Below are 22,729 nucleotides of genomic sequence, written 5' to 3' on the forward strand. Positions count from 1 at the left end.
ACAAACCATAAACTCGCACTTTGGGCGGTTCAGTAAATCAAGCAGTATTGTGTCATGTCTGCGAAATAAAAACGCAGTCGGTGCTTTTTAAAAATATTTCACATACAAAAATGTAGTCTCCGTGGTTTTCGCCAATAGCTATATTAGAGTTAGGATTTTTATTACAAACTTTAACAAAAAACATTTTTTACCTTGTTTGAAAGAAATATCATATACCTTATTTTACAGTTTTTCTCAATCACTTTGGCTCAATTGAGAATTGAGAATTTTCTTCTCAAAACAATACATTCAGATATCCGAGCAATGGCAAGTTGCTTTGGCACATTCATGCAATTGATGATATATAATTGATATAAGTGATCTTTCCTACATTAGCAAGTCTAAAAGAAATGTAAAGAAAATATGATGCATTACAGTTTTTCTCAGTCGCTTTGGTACATTTCTCGAATCATCCTCGACATTTGCAAAATAGTAGGCCCCCTAAGTGCATTTCTCAAAACAATTCGTACAAATAGCAAAACACCATGGATTACCTGCAAAAGCCAGTCTCTTGCTCAAAATCCTTAGTTCATCTCTCAAAAGTAAATATCTGTGTCAATGAACATGTCAGTGCCATCAGAATGACAAGTCCTTGTGTCATTGTGTACGGATAAGACGGTCAAATTGCTTAGTCATGTTGTCAATATAACCGTGTACACTGGAGGGATGTTCTGATGTAAATATGGCTAAAGTTTTGATGACAATTATTGTAAATTGTTGGTTACACCTTAGTGTATGTGGGAGTTTGATTGTAAGAGACTGGACAAGATTCACATTTACGCTTTTACTGTTTGTACTGTAATTTGTTGACAGACCATGTCATTGCGATACAGAGAGAAAAAGAGGTTTTCTTGTGCATAGCACAAAGAAAAAAAACCTGAAAAACAAAAGTATGAAATATGAACGTCTAACGGAAATGTATAGAAATATGCTTGACATATTATGATAACTTGTTCAACCATTTTGCATGTAAACACTTATGCTATGAACTAATGCCTAAATGTTGTGCGGGGTGAGACTATCCAACAGAGACCCAATATAATACATTTTGATCAACATGACATAAGCAACTGTTAATGTAGGAAACAGCAGAAAATTGTACATAAACATTTGCATGGATGTCCACAAGCATTTGCAACTTGTTCAAAGAAATGATAAACTGCTTTTTTGATGTGCACAAGTGACACAATGATGTGAGAATTGAACAGGTAGTTTTGAGAATCTGAATTCTGATCTGAGAAATGTACCAAAGCGACTGAGAAAAACTGTATTATGACAACTAGTTTAACCATTTTGCGACTTATCAATGAACTATTATCAAAAATAAATATTTTGTAGAATTTCTTTGCTACTTTTTATGTAGGCATAAGCAATAAAACATGATATTCTTACAGTACAACCCACATATTTATTATAAGTAGGCTAAGTAAATAAATAAATAAGCATTTCTAAAGATAGATAGATAGATAGATAGATAGATAGATAGATAGATAGATAGATAGATAGATAGATAGATAGATAGATAGATAGATAGATAGATAGATAGATAGATAGATAGATAGATAGATAGATAGATAGATAGATAGATAGAGACAGACAGACAGACAGACAGACAGACACACAGGTGATAGAGACATAGATAGATAGATAGATAGATAGACAGACAGACAGACGGTCAGACAGACAGACAGACAGACAGACAGACAGATAGATAGATAGATAGATAGATAGATAGATAGATAGATAGATAGATAGATAGATAGATAGATAGATAGATAGATAGATAGATAGATAGATAGATAGATAGATAGATAGATAGATAGATAGATAGAGACGGACGGACGGACGGACGGACGGACGGACGGACGGACGGACAGACAGACAGACAGACAGACAGATAGATAGATAGATAGATAGAGACAGACAGACAGACACACAGGTGATAGAGACATAGATAGATAGATAGATAGATAGATAGATAGATAGATAGATAGATAGATAGATAGATAGATAGATAGATAGATAGATAGATAGATAGATAGATAGATAGATAGATAGATAGATAGATAGATAGATAGATAGATAGATAGATAGATAGATAGATAGATAGATAGATGCTATTTCTTACATTTTTTCTAAAGCGAATTCTGACTCCTCTGAGACTGAACCGAATTGTAAAAGGCTTAGCTTGTTTAACGTATTTTTAATTATTTTGGCTTTGCGTTGTATATCGTATTTCACTATAATAAATTGTGTTTAATGTTGAGATACATTAAAACATAAATTCATTCAGTAACTTCACGAGCCCATCCACTCTATTTCAGCAGTGCCAAGGAATGGCCAGGCTAACCAAGAATCTCCCTCTTAATAGTAATGCGCATGCGTGCGCGGCGTGCCGCTCGCACATGCGCAGTCACTCTCGTGTCAGTGAGTGGCAAAGATGGCGTGTTCAGCGGTTCGCAGCTCTGCACGCTGGATCACAGTGGCCGTGTCCTCCAGCCACAGACGGGCCTGCTCGCCCTTCATCTCCGGCGCGGATGGAGCCCACAGGAGCCTCTCGACGCTGTCGGGCCGGCCGATCTGGACAGCGCGCGGCGGGGTCGCTGGAGGAGCCGGGAGTGCGGTGACATTGAGCGGCATGACAGGTGAGACAGAAAGGCCTGAGCATCCAACTGCATACAAACTACTAACTCTGCGTTTAAAACATGAGGTCTGATCTGATCGATATAGATTCAGCTTCATATGTTAGATGACATTATGATGAATAACCTTATTCGTTCAATTGCAACATGTAAGGTCAGAAAGCAAACATGGAGCAATTATAAATACATGTAATCACTTTGATCAAAAGCTACCTAATAACGATAATGTGTGAATAAGAGTTTGGATCTACTGAGAAATCACAGACTTGGTTTGGCTCAGTGTCCAGAAACTTCTCTGACCTTGTTGTAGTTCAGCAGTGACTGTCAGCTGGACTAATGAAGACACTTGAGTCTACATGCCTTATTATTACAGAGAAAATGATGAAAGCATTTCCAAAATACCCCTTAGTAGGATGGGAATGTTGTGATGTGCTGCCATTGTGGCCGTCTTTTACCAATGTAGATCTCCATTTGATCCCTAGATAAGACCGGATCTGACCTGAAGTTTACTGTAGTAAACATAGTTCAGGAATTAACAAACCTCTAAACTATCACAGTCATCATAACCACTGGGTAAACCCCGAATGCTTCTCATCACCATGTTTAGATCCATTAAAATTGATTCGCTTACAAAACGTCCCATGATAGTAGTTTTTAACATTTCAAATGATTTTGTTGTCTGACATTTATTGTGCCATGGTGTCACTACACTATTTATATATATATATATATATATATATATATATATATATATATTTCATGTCAAAACTGTGGTAAATATTTGTAATGGTTTTGGTTGTGTATATGGTGAAATTATACTTTGCATATTTTCTGGAATTTCCTTGATATTTAGTGACGTATTAACATAATAACAATACAACCCATATATTTAAATTAAATGAGGACTCAATTTAACAGTTATATTTCTAAACAGAAAATTTAAATTTGATAGATATCAAAAATATCTAAAAGCTAATTCTGACTCCACTAATTGTGTTGTTTATTGCATTTCACTATTTATTGATTTATGTGTGATGTTTTGTAAACACTAAAATATATGGTAACACTTTACAATAAGGTTGTATTAGTTAGCATTAGTAATGCATTAGTTAACATGAAATAACCATGAACAACACCTCTGTTCAGCGTTAGTTCATCCTTGTTAACGTTAGTTAATAAAAATACAGCTGTTCATGGTTTGGTCATGTTAGTTCACAGTGCATTAACTGTTAACAAAATTGTAATAATGCATTAGTAAATGCCGAAATTAACATTAACAAAGATAAACAAATGCTTTATAAGTGCAGTTCATTATTAGTTCATGTTAACTAATGTAGTTAGCTAATGTTAACTAACGATCCTTATTGTAAAGTGTTACCAAATAAATTCTGCATAAGTGCAGTTTTGTACAGTTTTTTTTTTTAAGTGATCGGTGGTAAAAATGCTTTAGTTGCTACATGTTACTGTAGTAAAACCATAGTAAATATGCTGTTCATATTTCAAATCAAAAGTAATCATAGTATTGTTTGTCACAGCCGCGGGCCCTTCTTCTCATCTCATGTGCAAGATGTCGTTCCACACCAGCTCTCCTGCAAGAAAACAGGACTTCTACCAGATCTTAGGAGTTCCACGGTCTGCAACGCAGAAGGAGATTAAGAAAGCTTATTACCAGGTAAAGACACCTGGCTAGTGTGCGTTTGCCTAATATACAGACCGGGGCTAGTTGTCACAGCTATTCATACTATATTAGCACACTTTTGGGTATCTCTTTTCCTGGGCAGTAACTGGAAATTTTAAATAGCTTCTTTTTTTTTGGTAAAGCAGTGGTCAATTTAGATGAAATATTCCCTGAGGTAAAGTGTAATTTCTGTCTTTTGACCATGATTCATTCTTTCCCCATTCAGATGGCGAAGAAGTATCATCCAGACACTAACAAAGACGACCCTCAAGCTAAGGAGAAGTTTGCGCAGCTGGCTGAAGCCTACGAGGTTTGAGGCGTCTCCCTCTGAACGATTGTTCTGATATCCGAGTCCGGTAGGAATAATGAGTTTCCATTGGGCGGATGCTTTGTCCTCAGGTGCTCAGTGACGAGGGGAAGAGGAAACAGTACGACACGTATGGTTCCGCCGGGTTTGATGCGGGTCAGGCCGGTGCAGGACATCAGCAGTACTGGAGCGGAGGGGCCAGCATCGACCCCGAGGAGCTTTTCCGCAAGATCTTTGGCGAGTTTTCTGGAGCTCGAGGCTTTGGGGATTTTAATGCCATCTTCGATCAGCCACAAGAGGTCAGATATGGTCTCAGCTGTAGATATCTAATGTATTTTAAGTAAGTGTGAAGAAGGCAGCCAATCAGATTTGAGGAGTGGTCGACTGATATATCGGTAAGGCATATACACTATATTGCCAAAAGTATTGGGACACTCCTCCAAATCATTGAATTCAGGTGCTCCAATCACTTCCATGGCCACAGGTGTATAAAATCAAGCACTAGGCATGCAGATGCTTCTACAAACATTAGTGAAAGAATGGGTCGCTCTCAGGAGTTCAGTGAACTCAAGCGTGGTACTGTGATAGGTTTCCACCTGTGCAATAAGTCCAGTCAACTGTTAGTGGTGTTATAACAAAGTGAAGCAATTGGGAACAAAAGCAACTCAGCCACGAAGTGGTAGGCCATGTAAAATCACAGAGCGGGGTCAGCACATGCTGAGGGTCACAGTGTACAGTAGTCGCCAACTTTCTGCAGAGTCATTAGCTACAGACCTCCAAACTTCATGTGGCCTTCAGATTAGCTCAAGAACAGTGTGTAGAGCTTCAGGGAATGGGTTTCCATGGCCGAGCAGCTCATCCAAGCCTTACATCACCAAGTGCAATGCAAAGCTTTGGAAAGTGTTTTTTGAAAGTGTTAAAAAAAGAACTGATGCACACTGAAAACATTTCAACAAGTTTTATATTTGAAAATCAACAAAGAATAAATAAATCAAGCAGGTCTATGCACTTTTTTTAAGCAAGATTATATTCTGTGGCATTTCCTTCCTTATAATGACCGTCGTCAATAGCAGCACATTATAACACAGCGCACATCCATGGACAAGCTCACTCGTTTCATTCAAATGCGACTTGCTGTCTTGCTTTTCTGTTTTTGAATGAAATGAAATGAAATGAAAAATTGAATGAAAAATGAAATCAGAGGAATTTACTATTAATACCACTATAACATTGTATCTTGTCTGGATGATCTTTTTGTACACTGTACAAAATTAATTTTTGAACAGGTAAGAATTAAAACATTAATCTCAATTCAATATGTCCCTGTAAATGTTTGGTTAAAAAAGACTGATGCTGGCTGGACAGGATTTACCGCGAGTTTTAAAAATGACTATAATCAAACATGGTTTTAATGATAATTCAATTTTAAACGATAAAACTAACTGTCAGTACATTTTATCGTGAAACCAGTAATTGTCCCATCCCTAGACCTCACAAATGCGCTTCTAGAAGACTGGTCAAAAATTCCCATAAACACACTCCTAAACCTTGTGGAAAGCCTTCCCAGAAGAGTTTAAGCTGTTATGCTGCGTTCACACCAAACGCTAATAGAGCGTCAGGAGCAAGTGATTTCAATGTTAAGTCAATGGAAAGGCGCGTTGATGGAATTGAGCGTCTTGCGCGATACGCGCGTTATGCTCGAGTGGTGCTTTTTGTGCATTCACGCGTTTGAAGCAAATTTGCGTCTGATGTTCGGAAAAAAATTTGAACTTTGGCGTCAATTCGCGCCGCGTTAACCAATCAGGAGCCTGCTTGCTGCTGGTAAAGTGACGTGATGAGAAACCCTGCATAATTTAAAAATACTACTATTGTGTCACAAAATGCAGTTTTAAAACTTTTTCAGGTGAGAATGTAGTTGTTTAAAGCTTAAATCTGTGGTTTATTTATAAAGAGAGTGCCTATTTAAAAAAAAATCTTGCGTTTGTGGAGTTGTGAGATCCAGGTGATCACCGGGCACTCAGCGCTCATTAACCCCGGCGAGAGCAGCCTTTCCTCGGCTTGTCCTTCTGACGTTTGCCGCTGGCTCTGATGTCCTGTAGTGGTTCGTCTTTTGTGGATCTAACGGGCGATCTTTGGTGTCATGAATCTATAATTTGTTGTCTGCCAAATTGTTTTGATTGAGGGCAAAGAGAAGTTTCATAACTTTATTTTTTTAAGTATATTTAAATATACATGCAGTGAAGATAATGTAGGAGTTGCCAGGACCACATTTGTGTGGCTATTAATGCTTAATATATATTGTTAATGAAAATGAAAAGAGGCAGTGTGGTGTTTTATGACATATTTCTCCTGGAGTGGATTCAAAATGTTAGAGCGCCCAACTAGACGCAATTTTGACGCTCTATTCGCGTTTGGTGTGAACGCAGCATTATAGCTGCAAAGGGTGGGCCAACTCCATATTAAACCCTACGGATTAAGAATGGGATGTCATTAAAGTTCATGTGCATGTAAAGGCAGGCGTCCCAGAACTTTTCAATATAGTGTATATTGGCTGCTATGTGGCATTTTTTTTTAAATATTGTCATCGGCTGATAAGATTTCCTGTGTTACAGACTTTTATTTTGACACCGCACCAGACTTTTATTTTGACAGTGCTGAGAGCGTTTGAGCACACATCGCTCCCGTCTTCATTAGTTTAATAATACATAATATGTATTAGACAGAACTGTTAAACAAAGAAATTAAACGGCATGCATAATTGAACGCTGTTCTGTTTGTTAACAGTATGTCATGGAGCTCACGTTCACTCAGGCTGCCAAAGGAGTGAATAAGGAGATCACCGTCAACATCGAGGGCACGTGTCAGCGCTGTGACGGCCGAGGCCATGAGCCCGGATCTAAAGTCCAGCACTGCGGGAACTGCAATGGGACTGGCATGGTAAGTGACGCCCTGAAGCACATAAAGTCATTTAGACATGCCGATAACTCAACGTATCGCTTGTCCTTGTAGGAGACGGTGAACACAGGGCCTTTCGTGATGCGGTCCACCTGCCGCCGCTGTGGCGGAAGGGGCTCGGTCATCACATCGCCCTGTACGGCGTGTCGAGGAACGGGACAGACCAAACAGAGGAAAACCGTCACGGTGCCTGTTCCTGCTGGTGAGTTAGCCGGTCGTCTTTGTTGAGGTGAGACAAGTTTGAGTGAAGGGATTGAGTTTTGAGGTTTTGTTTACTGTGTTGTTCAGGAATTGAAGATGGGCAGACGGTCCGAATGCCTGTGGGGAAGAAAGAGATCTTCATTACATTCAGAGTGAGTATAACGTTGCGTTGAGGTTTTAGGAAGTATCTAAGCACGTGTCAAGTGGTTACATGAGGGGGTTTCGCTGTTATAGGAATTATCCACCAGCGCGGTTCCCCACAGAACTTTGGCCCTGTCCCAAATGGCACCTTAAACCCTCATGGTCTTCCTCTGAGTCCGCACTTTCAAGACGTAATGCCTCTTTGACTGCCGGGAAGAAGTCCGCTGCTCGGCAGAAGTCCGCATCGAGAGCTCATATCAACCTCAAAGGGGGCGCTAGCGAGCACCCTTCTGAGACCTAAAATAACAAATGGGACACCCTGCGGTGTTGTGGACTTAAAGGGTTAGTTCACCCAAAAATGAAAATTCTGTCATTAATTACTCACCCTCATGTCGTTGGACACCCGTAAGACCTCCGTTCATCTTCAGAACACAAATGAAGATATTTTAGTGTAAATCTGATGGCTCTGAAAGGCCTCCATTGGCACAATGCACGGTTCACTCTCAAGACCCTTAAAAGGTACTAAAGACGTCGTTACAAAGTCCATCTCACTACAGTGGTTCTACAATAACTTTATGGAGTGACGAGAATAGTTTTTGTGCTCAAAAAACCCCTAAATAACGACTTCTATAGTGATGACGATTTCAAACCACGGCATCATGAAGCTTCGAAGCGTTATGAATCAGTGAGTCGAATCATGATTCGGATCGCGTGTCAAGCTGCTGAAATTTGGCGATTCAAACTGCTGAATCGACTCACTGATTCATAACTCTTCAAAGCTTCATGATGCCGTGTTTTGAAATCGCCATTTTTGGGTGAACTAGCCCTTTAACGGACACATAGCAGCCATTGTAAGTCCACAAGACCGAAAGTGCACATGAAGTGTGCCGTTTGGGACAGGGCCTAAATTTTCCTCTTGGGCCATTTTCCTGGTTGCATTGGCACCTCCAGAAGGAACTAACTCTGAAGTGACATAAACCGGCGTACAGTGACGTCATTTATGCGTAGCATTCAACAACGTCAACAACTGGAAGATGCCGGGATCGGAGCTGTGTTTTTGTTGTGTGTCATTTGGTATGTTTATGTGCAGTTAACATTAGCTTTCTGTATGTTTGCCGAGTAAGTATGTAACATTTTGGCCAGTCAACATACACTTATGTCACTGGTAGAGTTCCTGTTCCCTATGACGACATGAACGTCATCTCCAGAGCCACTGAGTCACTTCATGAGCATTTTACCATTTCATTTGAGAAAAACTACCGTCATATCATAAACACTCACAAACTCAAATGAACGGCAACCCGTCAAAATAAAAGTTTGGCTAACTTGACAAATAAATTACTGTTGTAAAGTAGAATTTAGATGCGTCTCAATGTAATAATAATACTTAGACTAATGTAATAATAACAAACGATCAAAACTTTATTCTTTTAAGTTTTTTTTATATTTTTATAAATTACAATTTTTCTTCATGTTTTAATTTTAACCATATAAAGCTCAGTTGTGCAGCACTTTGTTTGACAAAAAAAGTTTAATTAAATTCAAAGATAAATTAAATGAATGTTTTATGTCTTCATTTGATTACCAGAAAATACACAACACTTAATTTGTGGGAAATCTTTTCATAGAAATGAAATTAAAAAGAAAAAATAATAATATGATTGTTTTTATGAATTAAATTAAGTAGCTAGAAGCCTACTATTTACTAGTAAATATTACAGTAATCAAACATCACAGAAAATGGCAGACAGCGACCAGAGCAGCTCTGGCATAATGTCAATAACACTTTTATAAATGACTTACAGGTTCTTTACAGTTATTTATGTAAACATCCTAAAAATACCGAAAAAAGGTACCGTTGGGTACCGATACCGGTTAAAATGTGAACGGTACCCAACCCTAATTGGCACCCTAAAAAATAATCTAAAACAAGGAAGATTTTTGTACTTTTGTTTTTTTAAATCTGTACTATTTCTATGTTGCTAACAAAATAAACAAAAAACTGCTGTCATTGAAGCAAAAGGAAACTATTTGAAACTATAAATCAAATTCATGTGCATGTTTCTAACTTTTTAATTGTTATGCTAATGCAATTAAAATGAATAAATAATGCAATTAATAAAAACATTTTATCTTAGTTAATTTTAATATGTATGTATTTAGTTCTATTTATTAGAAATTAATGTTTTTATATATTAGTGCTGGGCAAATGAACACGTTAACGTGGGCGATACATTTCAGTTTAACGCATTAAAAATATTTAACACAATTAATGCAGCATCCGTTTTTATATCCACTTTTGCCCAGCGTTAAATTATATGATCACGCTCTTATTCATGTAAATGCTTTTAAACCATCTAAGACAAAATAGACCGCACTGTCTGTCAATGTCCTGTCTGTGTGGGTGCTCTCAATCCGCTCCCTAGTCAGGGCACTCATCAGGGAGTCGGCCACATTCATGTATAGTACACTGATTCACCACCTAGGAAGCTAGCGAGCTAATAGAGGGACACCCTGACACACACACACTCGCCAGTCTCGTGCACACATAGTTCTCTTTCTCTCTTGAACAAAAAATAACAACAACAACAACAGAGAATTTAGCCAAAATGCCAGTTTTGTTGAGTATTCTTATAATAGGAGTCTTAAATTAGTTAACGTCTTAAATGAACTTGTGAGAAAATGAGATGTGCGGGACAGCGCGTCAGATCCGAGTCATGTTTGGCAGCGGCCGATCTTAAAGTGACAGCAGCACTGATGATGTCTGTCATTAATGTTCATCACAGAACAAAGGGAACAGAGAAAATTGTAGCTTTAATGATGATTCATCTATATTTCATTTATTATTTATGCAGTTCAGAAAGGTGTTGATAACTTTAACTTAAATTTCTGTGTAGACTATGTTTAACAGGGAAGGCCACGGGTAAATATAACATTTAGTTTAATGGGTTTATGTAAAGATTAAGTTGTCTTTAAATTGTTTCTTCATTAATTTGGAAAGTAACTGAAATTATTACAATATCGAAAATATTAAAAACCCCAATGTTTTTTAATTGCGGTCAATCATGATTAATTACCGAGTTTTTTTTATTAATTAGTAAAAAAATTCACAGCACTAATATATATAATATTCTATATGTTTTTGCTGATAACTTGTATCATACCTTTTCTGTTTGGACCGTTGTTTTTTTTAGCATTCAAACTAAGCTCCAATTAACTATTTTATGTAGTACCAGTAAAATCTACTCAAACATTTATCATTTTCAGTAGAAAATTGTTTAATGCTCCCGAGATACAAATGTATTAGACCACCTGCCATAATAAAGAGAAAACACAAATAATTTAGGAATCTGTCAAAAACTGGTTTAAAATATTTGTTAGCAATGGGACTATCAACATAGCTATTTACCCTCTAAATGATCTGATATGTGCTCTTGCCAGGGCTTTCTGTCTTTTGTTACCTGATCTGAAGACTGAAGTCTGTTCCTTTGAATGAACTGGATTAAGCAGGAACACATGTGATCATGTCTAATCCCAGATCCTGCTTGTGTACGCCAGGCTAATTGTCTCTGCTTATGTTCTCAGGTCCAGAAGAGTCCGGTCTTCAGGAGAGACGGTGCTGACATCCACTCTGACGTCATGATCTCTGTGGCTCAGGCCATATTGGGTGGCACGGTCAGAGCGCAAGGACTGCATGAGACCGTCAATCTCTCGGTGGGACATCGTGGTGATGTGAAAGGAACACTCCACTTTTTTTGAAAATAGGCTCATTTTACAAGTCCCCTAGAGTTAAATAGTTGAGTTTTACAGTTTTTGAATCCATTCAGCCGATCTTTGTATCTGGCGGTAGCACTTTTAGCATAGCTTAGCATACATCATTGATTCTGATCAGTCCATTAGCATCTCATTCAAAAAATGACCAAAGACACTTTCAATATTTTTCCTATTTAAAACTTGACTCCTTCTACAGTTAATTCGTGTGCTAATACCAACTGAAAATGAAAAGTTGCGATTTTCTACACCTAGGGCTGTCGCGGTAACCGCAATATTGTAATACCGCGCTATTGACAAGCCAACCGCAGAGGAAGGAAAGCAACCGCAGTGTTCCGTTTTTTTTTTTTTTGTGGCCTTGTTTTACAATTCGTCATGTGCATTTGATGTTAAATAAATTAATAATGATACAAGAGTACCCAACCCGCGGCTGAGTTTACGGATCTGCTGTCTGGCGAAAGCTACGTTACAGTGTCTTCTGTCAAACCCGTCCTGAAACTCCTGACAGAAGATATGCTTAAACCATCAAGCGAGGATACCACCTTAACATCGGACATAAAGCACAAAATGTGTAGTGTTCTACAGGGGAAGTATGAACCAGCTGCCTTACAAAAGCTTTTGGCAAAGGCCAGTTTTATAGATCCTCGATATAGGGACAATTATATCAATGATACGTTAAAATTATTTGATTTCTTTTATTTTTTTAATGGGAAAAGGCATGTTCTTGTTGCTGTTTTGCATTTAACAATAAACAAAAATGTTTTAAAATGTGTATCTTTGTCAGTTAAAAAGCAACAATTTATGCTACATAACTCAACAACAGAGCTTTTTATGCAGTAAAATCAGGATAAATTAGGTTTGTAAAAAAAAAACGGCGGTAATACCGCAGACCGCGCTATTGAGCCACCTATAATAACCGCAAGGTACATTTCATAACCGCGACAGCCCTATCTACACCTATATGGCTAGGAACTACTTTCTCATTCCTGCGTAATAGTCGCGGATCTTCGCGGCCGTACCATGGCTGCAGCGGCGCAATGATTCGTTGGTATTCTGTGAAACATGGTGGTAGTTACACCTTCGACTTACTATCACAGCCCTTTACAACACACAGAACCATGGCTAATCACACAGGTAAATCCACAACACAATTTGTCGGCTGCAAGCCTGAAACTTTCTCTGCAACTACACAAACTTAGTGCGGGTCACATTGAAAGTTACCTAGCTGGGCTACTTTCAGCCGCTGTAATATCATTGTGCTGTTGCAGCCATGGTACGGCCGTGAAGATCCGCGACTATTACGCAGGAATGAGAAAGTAGTTCCTAGCCATATAGGTGTAGAAAATCGCAACTTTTCATTTTCAGTTGGTCTTAGCACACGATGTAACTGTAGAAGAGTCAAGTTTTAAATAGGAAAAATATTGAAAGTGTCTTTGAATGAGATGCTAATGGACTGATCAGAATCAATGATGTATGCTAAGCTATGCTAAAAGTGCTACCGCCAGATACAAAGATCGGCTGAATGGATTCAAAAACGGTAAAACTCAAATATTAAACTCTAGGGGACTTGTAAAATGAGCCTATTTTCAAAAAAAGTGAAGTGTTCATTTAACATGACCATATTCTAATACTAATCAGGATATTCTTATGCATGTAAACACAGTCGTTCAATCAGTGAATGTTCTCGTAGATCCCATCGGGAATCCAGACCGATCAGAGGATCCGCCTCTCTGGTAAAGGTATACCGCGGGTCAGCGGCTATGGTTACGGTGACCACTACGTCCACGTCAAGATCAAAATCCCTAAGTAAGACTTCTTACATATGATAAAAGACATATGTCACTGTTGAACATTAAAATGGCTGATCCATCCATTTGTCTTCTGTCCAGGATGTTGACAGACCGACAACGAGGCCTTATGATGAGCTATGCGGAGGACGAGACCGATGTGGAGGGAACCGTCAATGGCGTGACCAGCACCACAGCAGGTAGTGTTAGTTCAGTCACATCAACTGTGGAATCTGGGGCGGTCATGTTAAAACCAGTACCTGTTTCTGTCCAGGAGGGGGCAGTAATCAGGCTGAGACAGGGCACAAACAGAAAGACGAGGGCTTTTTCTCCAAATTAAAGAAAATGTTTAGCTCCTCTTGACAGCCACAAAGCAGGTATGATGATTTGTTTTAAGCTACGACTCTGAAAACCATTTGAATGATTTTAGGGATTGGGAAAATTGGTAAAATGTCATTATCGAGGTTCAGAATCTGGTTTGCGGCTGTCTGTCAATCGTCCAAAATAGCACCTGAAGCTCACTTAATGTATGACAGAATGAACAGTAATAAGTAGATAAATGTCATATATTCAGCTCCGAAGTTATTTGTAAGACTTATTAACTCCATTTAGTGTCTATTGCAGGGTTTTTTTTTAACTGGGTGCAGCTAAGGATCGCTAGAGGCAGGGTTGCCATGTCTGCAGTCCTTCCCACAGAATTGTTTTTTATTGCCTTTCATGTTTGAACTTTATTAGTTAGGATAGCAGTTTTTGCTGTGGTATCGAAGTACTTAAAGTTTGCTTCAAGTAATAAATGGAAAGCAAAGTTATATCTGCCCCCCGTCCCCAATTAGTCATTTATTTATTTTTTTGCTGATCTGGAAAATTATCTGATCCGAAACTCAAAAAACGTGATATGATCTGAACCGTGAGTTTTATGATGCGTTGAACCAACTAATTATGAATACTACTATATTGTGATTGCAAAGGTGAAAATGTCTATAACGCATAACAGTGACGGGACAGTGTGTATTTTATGTATGGGAGTGGCATATTTAGAGTTTTGATGTTTGGAATATGTTGTTGATTGGTCAGTGGGCTACTTTTGGGCTGTTGTTGATTGGTCAGTGGGCTAGTTTTGGGCTGTTTATGATTGGCCATTGGGTTACTTTTGGGCTGTTTTTTGGGCTAGGTTTGGGCTGTTTTTGATTGGCCATTGGGATAGTTTTGGCCTGTTTATAATTGGCCATTGGGTTACTTTTGGGCTGTTGTTGATTGGTCAGTGGGCTAGTTTTGAGCTGTTTTTGGTTGGCCATTGGGCTACTTTTGGTCTGTTTTAAATTGGCCAGTGGGCTAGTTTTGGGCTGTTTTTGATTGGTCATTGGGATAGTTTTGGGCTGTTTATGATTGGCCATTGGGTTACTTTTGGGATGTTGTTGATTGGTCAGTGGGCTAGTTTTGATCTGTTTTTGGTTGGCCACTGAGCTACTTTTGGGCTGTTTTTGATTGGTCAGTGGGCTAGTTTTGATCTGTTTTTGGTTGGCCACTGAGCTACTTTTGGGCTGTTTTTGATTGGTCAGTGGGCTAGTTTTGATCTGTTTTTGGTTGGCCACTGAGCTACTTTTGGGATGTTGTTGATTGGTCAGTGGGCTAGTTTTGATCTGTTTTTGGTTGGCCACTGAGCTACTTTTGGGCTGTTTTTGATTGGTCAGTGGGCTAGTTTTGGGCTGTTGTTGATTGTTCATTGGGCTACTTTTGGGCTGTTTTTGATTGGTCAGTGGGCTAGTTTTGATCTGTTTTTGGTTGGCCACTGAGCTACTTTTGGGATGTTGTTGATTGGTCAGTGGGCTAGTTTTGATCTGTTTTTGGTTGGCCACTGAGCTACTTTTGGGCTGTTTTTGATTGGTCAGTGGGCTAGTTTTGGGCTGTTGTTGATTGTTCATTGGGCTACTTTTGGGCTGTTGTTGATTGGTCAGTGGGCTAGTTTTGGGCTGTTTTCGATTGGTCAGTGGGCTACTTTTGGGCTGTTTTCGATTGGTCATTGGGCTACTTTTGGGCTGTTGTTGAATGGTCATTGGGCTACTTTTGGTCTGTTGTTGATTGGCCATTGAATTAGTTTTGGGCTGTTTATGATTGGCCATTGGGTTACTTTTGGGCTGTTGTTGATTGGTCAGTGGGCTAGTTTTGGGCTATTTTTGATTGGCCATTGGGATAGTTTTGGGCTGTTTATGATTGGCCATTGGGTTACTTTTGGGCTGTTTTTTGGGCTAGGTTTGGCCTGTTTTTGATTGGCCATTGGGATAGTTTTGGCCTGTTTATAATTGGCCATTGGGCTACTTTTGGGCTGTTTTTGATTGGTCAGTGGGCTACTTTTGGGCTGTTGTTGAATGGTCATTGGGCTACTTTTGGTCTGTTGTTGATTGGCCATTGAATTAGTTTTGGGCTGTTTATGATTGGCCATTGGGTTACTTTTGGGCTGTTGTTGATTGGTCAGTGGGCTAGTTTTGGGCTATTTTTGATTGGCCATTGGGATAGTTTTGGGCTGTTTATGATTGGCCATTGGGTTACTTTTGGGCTGTTTTTTGGGCTAGGTTTGGCCTGTTTTTGATTGGCCATTGGGTTACTTTTGGGCTGTTGTTGATTGGTCAGTGGGCTAGTTTTGAGCTGTTTTTGGTTGGCCATTGGGCTACTTTTGGTCTGTTTTTAATTGGCCAGTGGGCTAGTTTTGGGCTGTTTTTGATTGGTCATTGGGATAGTTTTGGGCTGTTGTTAATTGTTCATTGGGTTACTTTTGGGCTGTTGTTGAATGGTCAGTGGGCTAGTTTTGGGCTGTTTTTGATTGGTCAGTGGGCTAGTTTTGGGCTGTTTTCGATTGGTCATTGGGCTACTTTTGGGCTGTTTTCGATTGGTCATTGGGCTACTTTTGGGCTGTTGTTGAATGGTCATAGAGACAGAGCGTATTTAGGCCACGCCCACACCGGGGGGGAAAACAATCCAACGCTCTCCATTGACTTTGCATTGCGGGAGGCTGCCTCATTGTCATTTCGGACTTATAACAAAAAACAGAACAATGTCTAAAAGCTGATATGTGACAAGGTGTACAGCAAACAAGCTAAAAAACACAGAAATAAGTTTTTATAAGCTGTCGACCCAAAAAAAACGAGCGTTTAAGAAGATCAAAGTGGATACAGGCAATACGAAGTGAAGCTTCAGCAGGATGAATGGGTAAATTTTGGGATCCTGACACTCAGTATGTCTCAGTATGTGTATGTGTGCAGTAAACATTTTGTCACTGTTAAGTCACATATCCAAATGTCCGTTATATATATGATATTTCCTGTCGTTGATTACATTCCCCTCTAGTCGCCGTAGTTATCAGTGTAATATGACCTGTAGCGCTCTGTCTCAATGGCCTGAATCCACTTTTTTGTCCTTAAACGCTCGTTTTTTGGGTCAACAGCTTATAAAAACGTCTGGGTTTTTGCTTCTGGGTTTTGTTTAGCTTGTTTGCAGTACACTTTGTCACATATCAGCTTTTATACATTGTACAGTTTTTTGTAATAAGTCCGAAATGACAAGGAGGCAGCCTCCCGCAATGCAAAGTCAATGGAGACGGTTTGATTGTTTCCCCCCCCCCGGTGGGCGTGGTCTTCAGATTATGACGCGTGTCGCTCTGTCTCTATTGGGCTAGTTTTGGTCTGTTGTTGATTGGCCATTGGTCTAGTTTTGTTTGCAGACCTGGCAGCGTTTGTGGAAATATTTACAGAAAAAGTATAAAATAATTAAAATAAATAATCGAAAATTTTATAAAAATAAATAAACATTAGATTTAAAAAAAAGTAGACTAAAATAAAATTGTTGTTGGCCGAGTTACACGACTTGCAGCCATCAAAAATACTTGTCAAAGCTTGTCAAATTACTTTTGCACTTCCAAGTTTACCTTGAATCTTTATATGCATTTATATGGAATAAAATGGTAATTGTGACTTTATTTCTCTCAGTTGTACTCACATTTTTTTCACAAATATCTTCCAAATAATATTTTAGACTTTTATAATATGAATAAGCCTTTATACAAGAAACTGTCTAGATGTCTTTAAAGAGCACCTATTATGGCATTTAAAATGTTCCAAATATTGTTTTAGAAGTCCCCAACAACAGTTTTGCATGCATGCAATGACAAAAAAGACTTTAGTTTTCTTATAATATGCATTTATTTTTACCTGTTTTGACAGCGATTCTCAAATGATTCCTTTAGTGATTCACTTTTCAAAACCCCGCGTTTACGTGACGCTAATCTGCGGTGATTGGTCCGATGACCCAGTCAGTTGTGATTGGTATAGTCTGTGCAGATATTTTCGGAAACGGAACGCCCATCAAAGTCTTATAGTGACAGTAATTTGTTAATATGTGTCAGGAGTTATGAATATGAAAACCGCGTCGGTACAGTTTGATTGTAATATGAGCCTCAGCTGATCTCATTCATAAAAAAACTCCTCTATTCTCCTCACGAAGACTCGCGACAAATCAACATCCCTCATGGCTTTTAGTTCAAAAGTGTGCAGATGAGGAGAAATAGTGATAGATTCTCATATGTCTGTGTCAAATTTCTAAACAGAGGAGTATTTTTTATTCAATACTTCCTCAAAATGCACAGATATAGCCTAATCATGAGCGATTGAGTCTCTTATGTGTTGTTTTCAATTCATACTGGCAGCCGGAGGGCGCTCTGTGCACATGTAGTCCATATATGGTACAGACGAAGAAGATACCATGTGCCATAATAGAAGTACATAATAAAAGCTTCCTGAGATCGCGAAACATACATTTGACGACTAATAAACACACAATCGTGACGATGTATGGTTTGTCTTCAAGCCACTTAGTCTTCAAATGCTCATCCTTGGGCAGATGAAAAAAAGTTTGCTTTTGAGTCGCACTTCAGAACACAGCGTCTCGTCGCCATGATGTTTTCTAGTTTTCACTGGCGTCTTGGAGTTCAATAAGTGGGCGTATCGTATTCAAATAACTTGACAAGTTGACGTCATCTAGTCAGAGAAAAAAGCTTCGGTCTTCTAACGATTCTTAAAAATGACTCAGAGTCGACTCTTACTTTTGAAAGAAAATAACTATATATACGGTGCACTGTCATATTTCAAATTTTGCAGGATGTTTTTGTTCACTTAGATCTATGTTACACACTACATGAAAGGTAAATTTCAAAATTCCATGATAGGTGCTCTTTAAAATTTTAGAATGGGGTCTCTCACATGAGGACTGTCATATTTGGGGGTTCATGGCATTTAAAAGATTGAAAACCACTGATGTTTTCCGTCTCATAGATACATTTTTCGATTTGTTTGTCTTTAAAGGTAAAAGATCTGCTGGAAATTAAGAGACAAGTCTTGCTGGTGGAGATTCAGATTCACTCTAAAACCTGATGGACGTACAAGAGTCGGAGACGAGTCTTCTGTTGTTGGACACATGCAGCATTGAATTCATCTTGAACCCTCCTCAGGAACCACACATGATGGAGGCAATGAAGAGCTCTGGATCTATCATTAACTTCTAAGAGAAGATCCCTCCAGATCCCAGAGGAATATGATTTACGCACCCCGTCTTACCTGTGAAACATTGTGATATCAGCCTTGGCAGCAAAACGAACAACAGATCTTTTCTTTAGTCTGTAATTTTATGTTAAGGTTTTACATAGTCCGTTTTTTTTCCTTTTCTGATATTCTGAAATTAAGTGATTCAGAAATGGATGCAAACTCTTTAGTTCAGTAACAATAAACATGTCAGATTAATCAAGTCCAATGTTCAAGATCTTTGTTTGTGCTGTTTGTCACTGAATGTTACATCCATCTGCTTCATTTGCAGTGTACATAGACCACTGTTAATATCAAAATAATTGTAATGTGTTATTGTAGAGATAAATATGCAATAATGAATAAAATCTCTGTGTAACATATAAATGTTTCTGTTGTATATATGTATATGTGTGTGTGTGTGTGTGTGTGTGTGTGTGTGTGTGTGTGTGTGTGTATTATACAGTATACTGTAACTTTCTGATGCAGTAATTCACAAAAAAAAGGTGAGTACTGCTAGAACTTTACTGTAAAAAATCTATTACTTTTTCAAGTAACTATTAAAGTAACCTATTACTTTTAAATATTCAACAAACTATCTGAGTTACCTTTTCAAGTAACTCAAGCTACTTTTTTTCACATGTATTGAGTGGTGCAGATATGATGTCACTTTGTAGGCCAATCAGCAGTTAGCATCGTATTGGTTCCCTCAAGACAAAGCCAGGATTTTCCCATAGGCTTTTACGGATTATCGCTAAAAACAAGCTCTGATCAACAAAAGTTTAAGATACTTGCATGTTTTGTCCATCAAGACAATCAAGACAAAATCTAAAGGTAAGCTAAGATAAACGGACTACACCACTTCCCGGGAATTTAACGTTAGTTTATAAGAGCATAATGAGGGTGTAAAAGTGGACTGATGCCGCATTCCAGACAGATTAGGATTTTCCCTACCTCCTTCTTTGAAATAGTGTCTGGAATGCCAGTCAAAGTGGGACATTCGAGTTCTGAAATTGGGGTACATCGATCAACCCTGACCTCAGTGAGACATGTCATTTGATGTCACTTCCAAGATGTCGGCGAGTCCAGTTTCTAATGAGCATAAACGTAAAAACAAACTTTAACACTGGACATTAAGTTTATGTAATGAAACCTTTGTTCGTTTTATTCTGTTTTGCCATAATTGACCCCAAAATATATGCCTCCTAGTGTCATGGTGACGTCACATCATCAACGTGAACGTGACATGTGATTGACTGGAATACACTGAGGTCTGTGGGACATTTATTTTGGGATATTCCCACGTCCAACCTCGTCTGAAACGCACATTGTGGTTACCATGGCGTGATGACGTTTATTATCCCCTAGAGCCTCTGTTGTCCCATTTAGCCACTTGTTAGCAATCTTCTTTCTCAAGTCAAATAACAGCTTCAAAAAGTCATGAGTGAGGTAATACTGATGTATTTTATGTTGTAGAATAAAACGTCTTGAGCTTGTGTTCACCACAGACCTTATTTCAGTTATTTAACCAAAACCCCATTGAAATAACCCAATGACTTTGGGACAAGGGAACCAAAAGTGCTACATTGCTAACCGGCTTCCGCGTTTTGCGTAGCCAGACCTTCAGACTGATGGATATGAAGATACAATGTTAAAAATATGTTCATTATGTCCTCAGTTGTATATTAATGTAATGCTGAACTGTTCTGTATTATGCATATGTGTATGCCACAAGGGGGCACTAAAAGTGGAAACTACGGAAGACGCATTTTGCGTTATTATGTTTGTCCCATTTGATTTACGGTTCTCTCTAAAAAAAAGCTGTCTGACCGTGAGACTGATGTGTCGGCAGCTAGAAAAATAAATATGCCAAGGATGGCTAAAGATGATCCATCTCTATTGTCTATTTTCCTCCGAATGCAACGCTAGCTGCAACAGTAGTTGTGATGTTCTCATTTGAGTATTTGACAAGAAAACCAGACGTGTGCATTCAGTATGCTTTACTGTGACATCAGACAGTTATTACACAGACAGCCGTCATCCCTCGCGGGCTTAATGCTAGTGTACTGTTGTTTACACACCGTAATACGGCAGGCGTACCTCCGTGCGTCATAACGTAAAACATCACTGTCGTAAACCTCATACTGCATATCCTAAACACTACATCACTCCTTTTTTTTAACATCTAGATCCACTACTTTGGACATATGTGACTTACTTACTTGTCTTCTGTAACAACAACATTACTTGTCGTACGTAGCTTGGCAGTACAAATGTAAACATATAATTCAAACCTGTGCTAGAACAAACACATTCAAGTAATTTATCAAGTTTGCTTAGAATGAATAGTATCAAAGTGCAACAGTACTTCATAATCACTGAAGTACATTATTATGTATTGTGCAAATAGTTTTGAAAAGAGAAAGAACAGTCCTTTGGGAACCTTTAGGTTAGTCTTTTAGACAGAACAGTCATTCAGAAACCTTTAGACTCATCTATTGCTGTATTGGGTGTAAACATTCTTCACTCAAGCTCATAGTCTTTGAGGTATGATGGACGCTGGCGGTTAACTCGAAAAGGATACCTTGGTTTCACAGCAACAACGTCCTTATTAGGATACCTTGGTTTCACAGCAACAATGTCCTCATTATCAACAATTCTCTCATCCTCCTCATCCAGAGCTGTGGGCGCATCTTTTGTCTTGGAGATTATTTTTTTGAAGAAAGACGAATTCCTTGTTATGGAATGTCCATCTCGGGTTGCTGTGACCATGGAGCCATTAACCTCTGCCACAGCGTATGGCTTGATGTTGTATGGGGTAGTGAGTTTGTTGTGCTTGGGTTGTTGGTAGAGTACCTTGTCACCAGGGGTGAATGTGATTGGCTTAGCACGATGGCGCGCGTCGGAGTTGGATTTCATCTTTGCTTTTGCATTAGTGTCCCGCTCCCTGATGATGTGATCATTGTTGCATTCGCAGGTTGTGGTGATCAACGGGATCTTGGTATGAATTTTACGCTTAAACAACAATTCAGCAGGTGACACTTCTGTGGTGCTGTGTGGTGTGGCGCGATACTCATGGAGAAACGTGTTCAGTCTCTGTTTCCACGGGGTGTTCTGCGTCTCCGCCACACGGATTGCTTTTCCAAGCGTGCGCATGAAACGTTCTGCTGTTGCATTTGCTCGAGGCCAGAGAGGTGTTATTTTCCGATGGTGGAAACCTAGATGGCCTGCAAACTTGGAAAACTGGTCACTGTTAAAAGGGGGCCCGTTGTCTGTTTTTAGAACTCTGGGAATTCCAAACATCGAGAACACTTTGTCGATGATTGGGATGACTGTGTTGGCTGAGACAGATCTTACAATTTCAACAACTGGGTAGCGAGAATATTCATCTATGACAACTAATAGATATTCTCCAGTTGGAAGTGGCCCGTAGAAATCTGCACTGATGTTAAACCAGGGGGCTTCTGGCAACTCAGACATTCTCAGTGGCTCGGACTGTGTTATAGGCGTGTTGGCTTGACATGCTAAACAGTTCTTGACCGTTAGTTCTGCTTTCTGGTCTATGTTAGGAAACCAGACCTTTGACCTGAGCAGTGTCTTAGTCTTTACAATGCCCTGGTGTCCTTCATGGGCTAGCTGTA

The 22,729-nt window shown here is 39.0% G+C and overlaps 1 protein-coding gene across 2 annotated transcripts; it reads left to right on the forward strand.

Annotated features, from left to right (window-relative positions):
* Positions 1-2,444: 2,444 nt before the first annotated feature.
* Positions 2,445-20,969, forward strand: dnaja3a (DnaJ heat shock protein family (Hsp40) member A3a). Of its 2 annotated transcripts, XM_079813219.1 has the most exons (12): positions 2,445-2,684; positions 4,217-4,353; positions 4,586-4,669; positions 4,759-4,965; positions 7,451-7,603; positions 7,676-7,823; positions 7,910-7,974; positions 11,549-11,677; positions 13,425-13,540; positions 13,624-13,721; positions 13,796-13,898; positions 18,873-19,472. In XM_079813219.1, the coding sequence occupies exons 1-11, from the start codon at positions 2,480-2,482 to the stop codon at positions 13,882-13,884; spliced, it is 1,431 nt and encodes a 476-aa protein (XP_079669345.1). In that variant the 5' UTR covers positions 2,445-2,479; the 3' UTR covers positions 13,885-13,898; positions 18,873-19,472. The 2 variants fall into 2 exon arrangements, with proteins under 2 accessions (XP_079669345.1, XP_079669346.1); XM_079813220.1 differs by lacking the exon at positions 13,796-13,898 and having other exon boundaries at positions 18,873-20,969.
* The last annotated feature ends 1,760 nt before the right edge of the window (positions 20,970-22,729 follow it).

Source organism: Gobio gobio, assembly GCF_949357685.1.
Source record: "Gobio gobio genome assembly, chromosome: 1".
Classification (NCBI taxonomy): domain Eukaryota; kingdom Metazoa; phylum Chordata; class Actinopteri; order Cypriniformes; family Gobionidae; genus Gobio; species Gobio gobio.

Excerpts from the sequence above, each read along its gene's own strand:
- dnaja3a (XM_079813219.1), top strand. The coding sequence starts at position 2,480 with ATGGCGTGTTCAGCGGTTCGCAGCTCTGCACGCTGGATCACAGTGGCC. Across the intron at positions 4,670-4,758 it reads AGCTGGCTGAAGCCTACGAG|GTGCTCAGTGACGAGGGGAA; the intron begins GTTTGAGGCGTC and ends CTTTGTCCTCAG. Across the intron at positions 7,604-7,675 it reads ACTGCAATGGGACTGGCATG|GAGACGGTGAACACAGGGCC; the intron begins GTAAGTGACGCC and ends TTGTCCTTGTAG.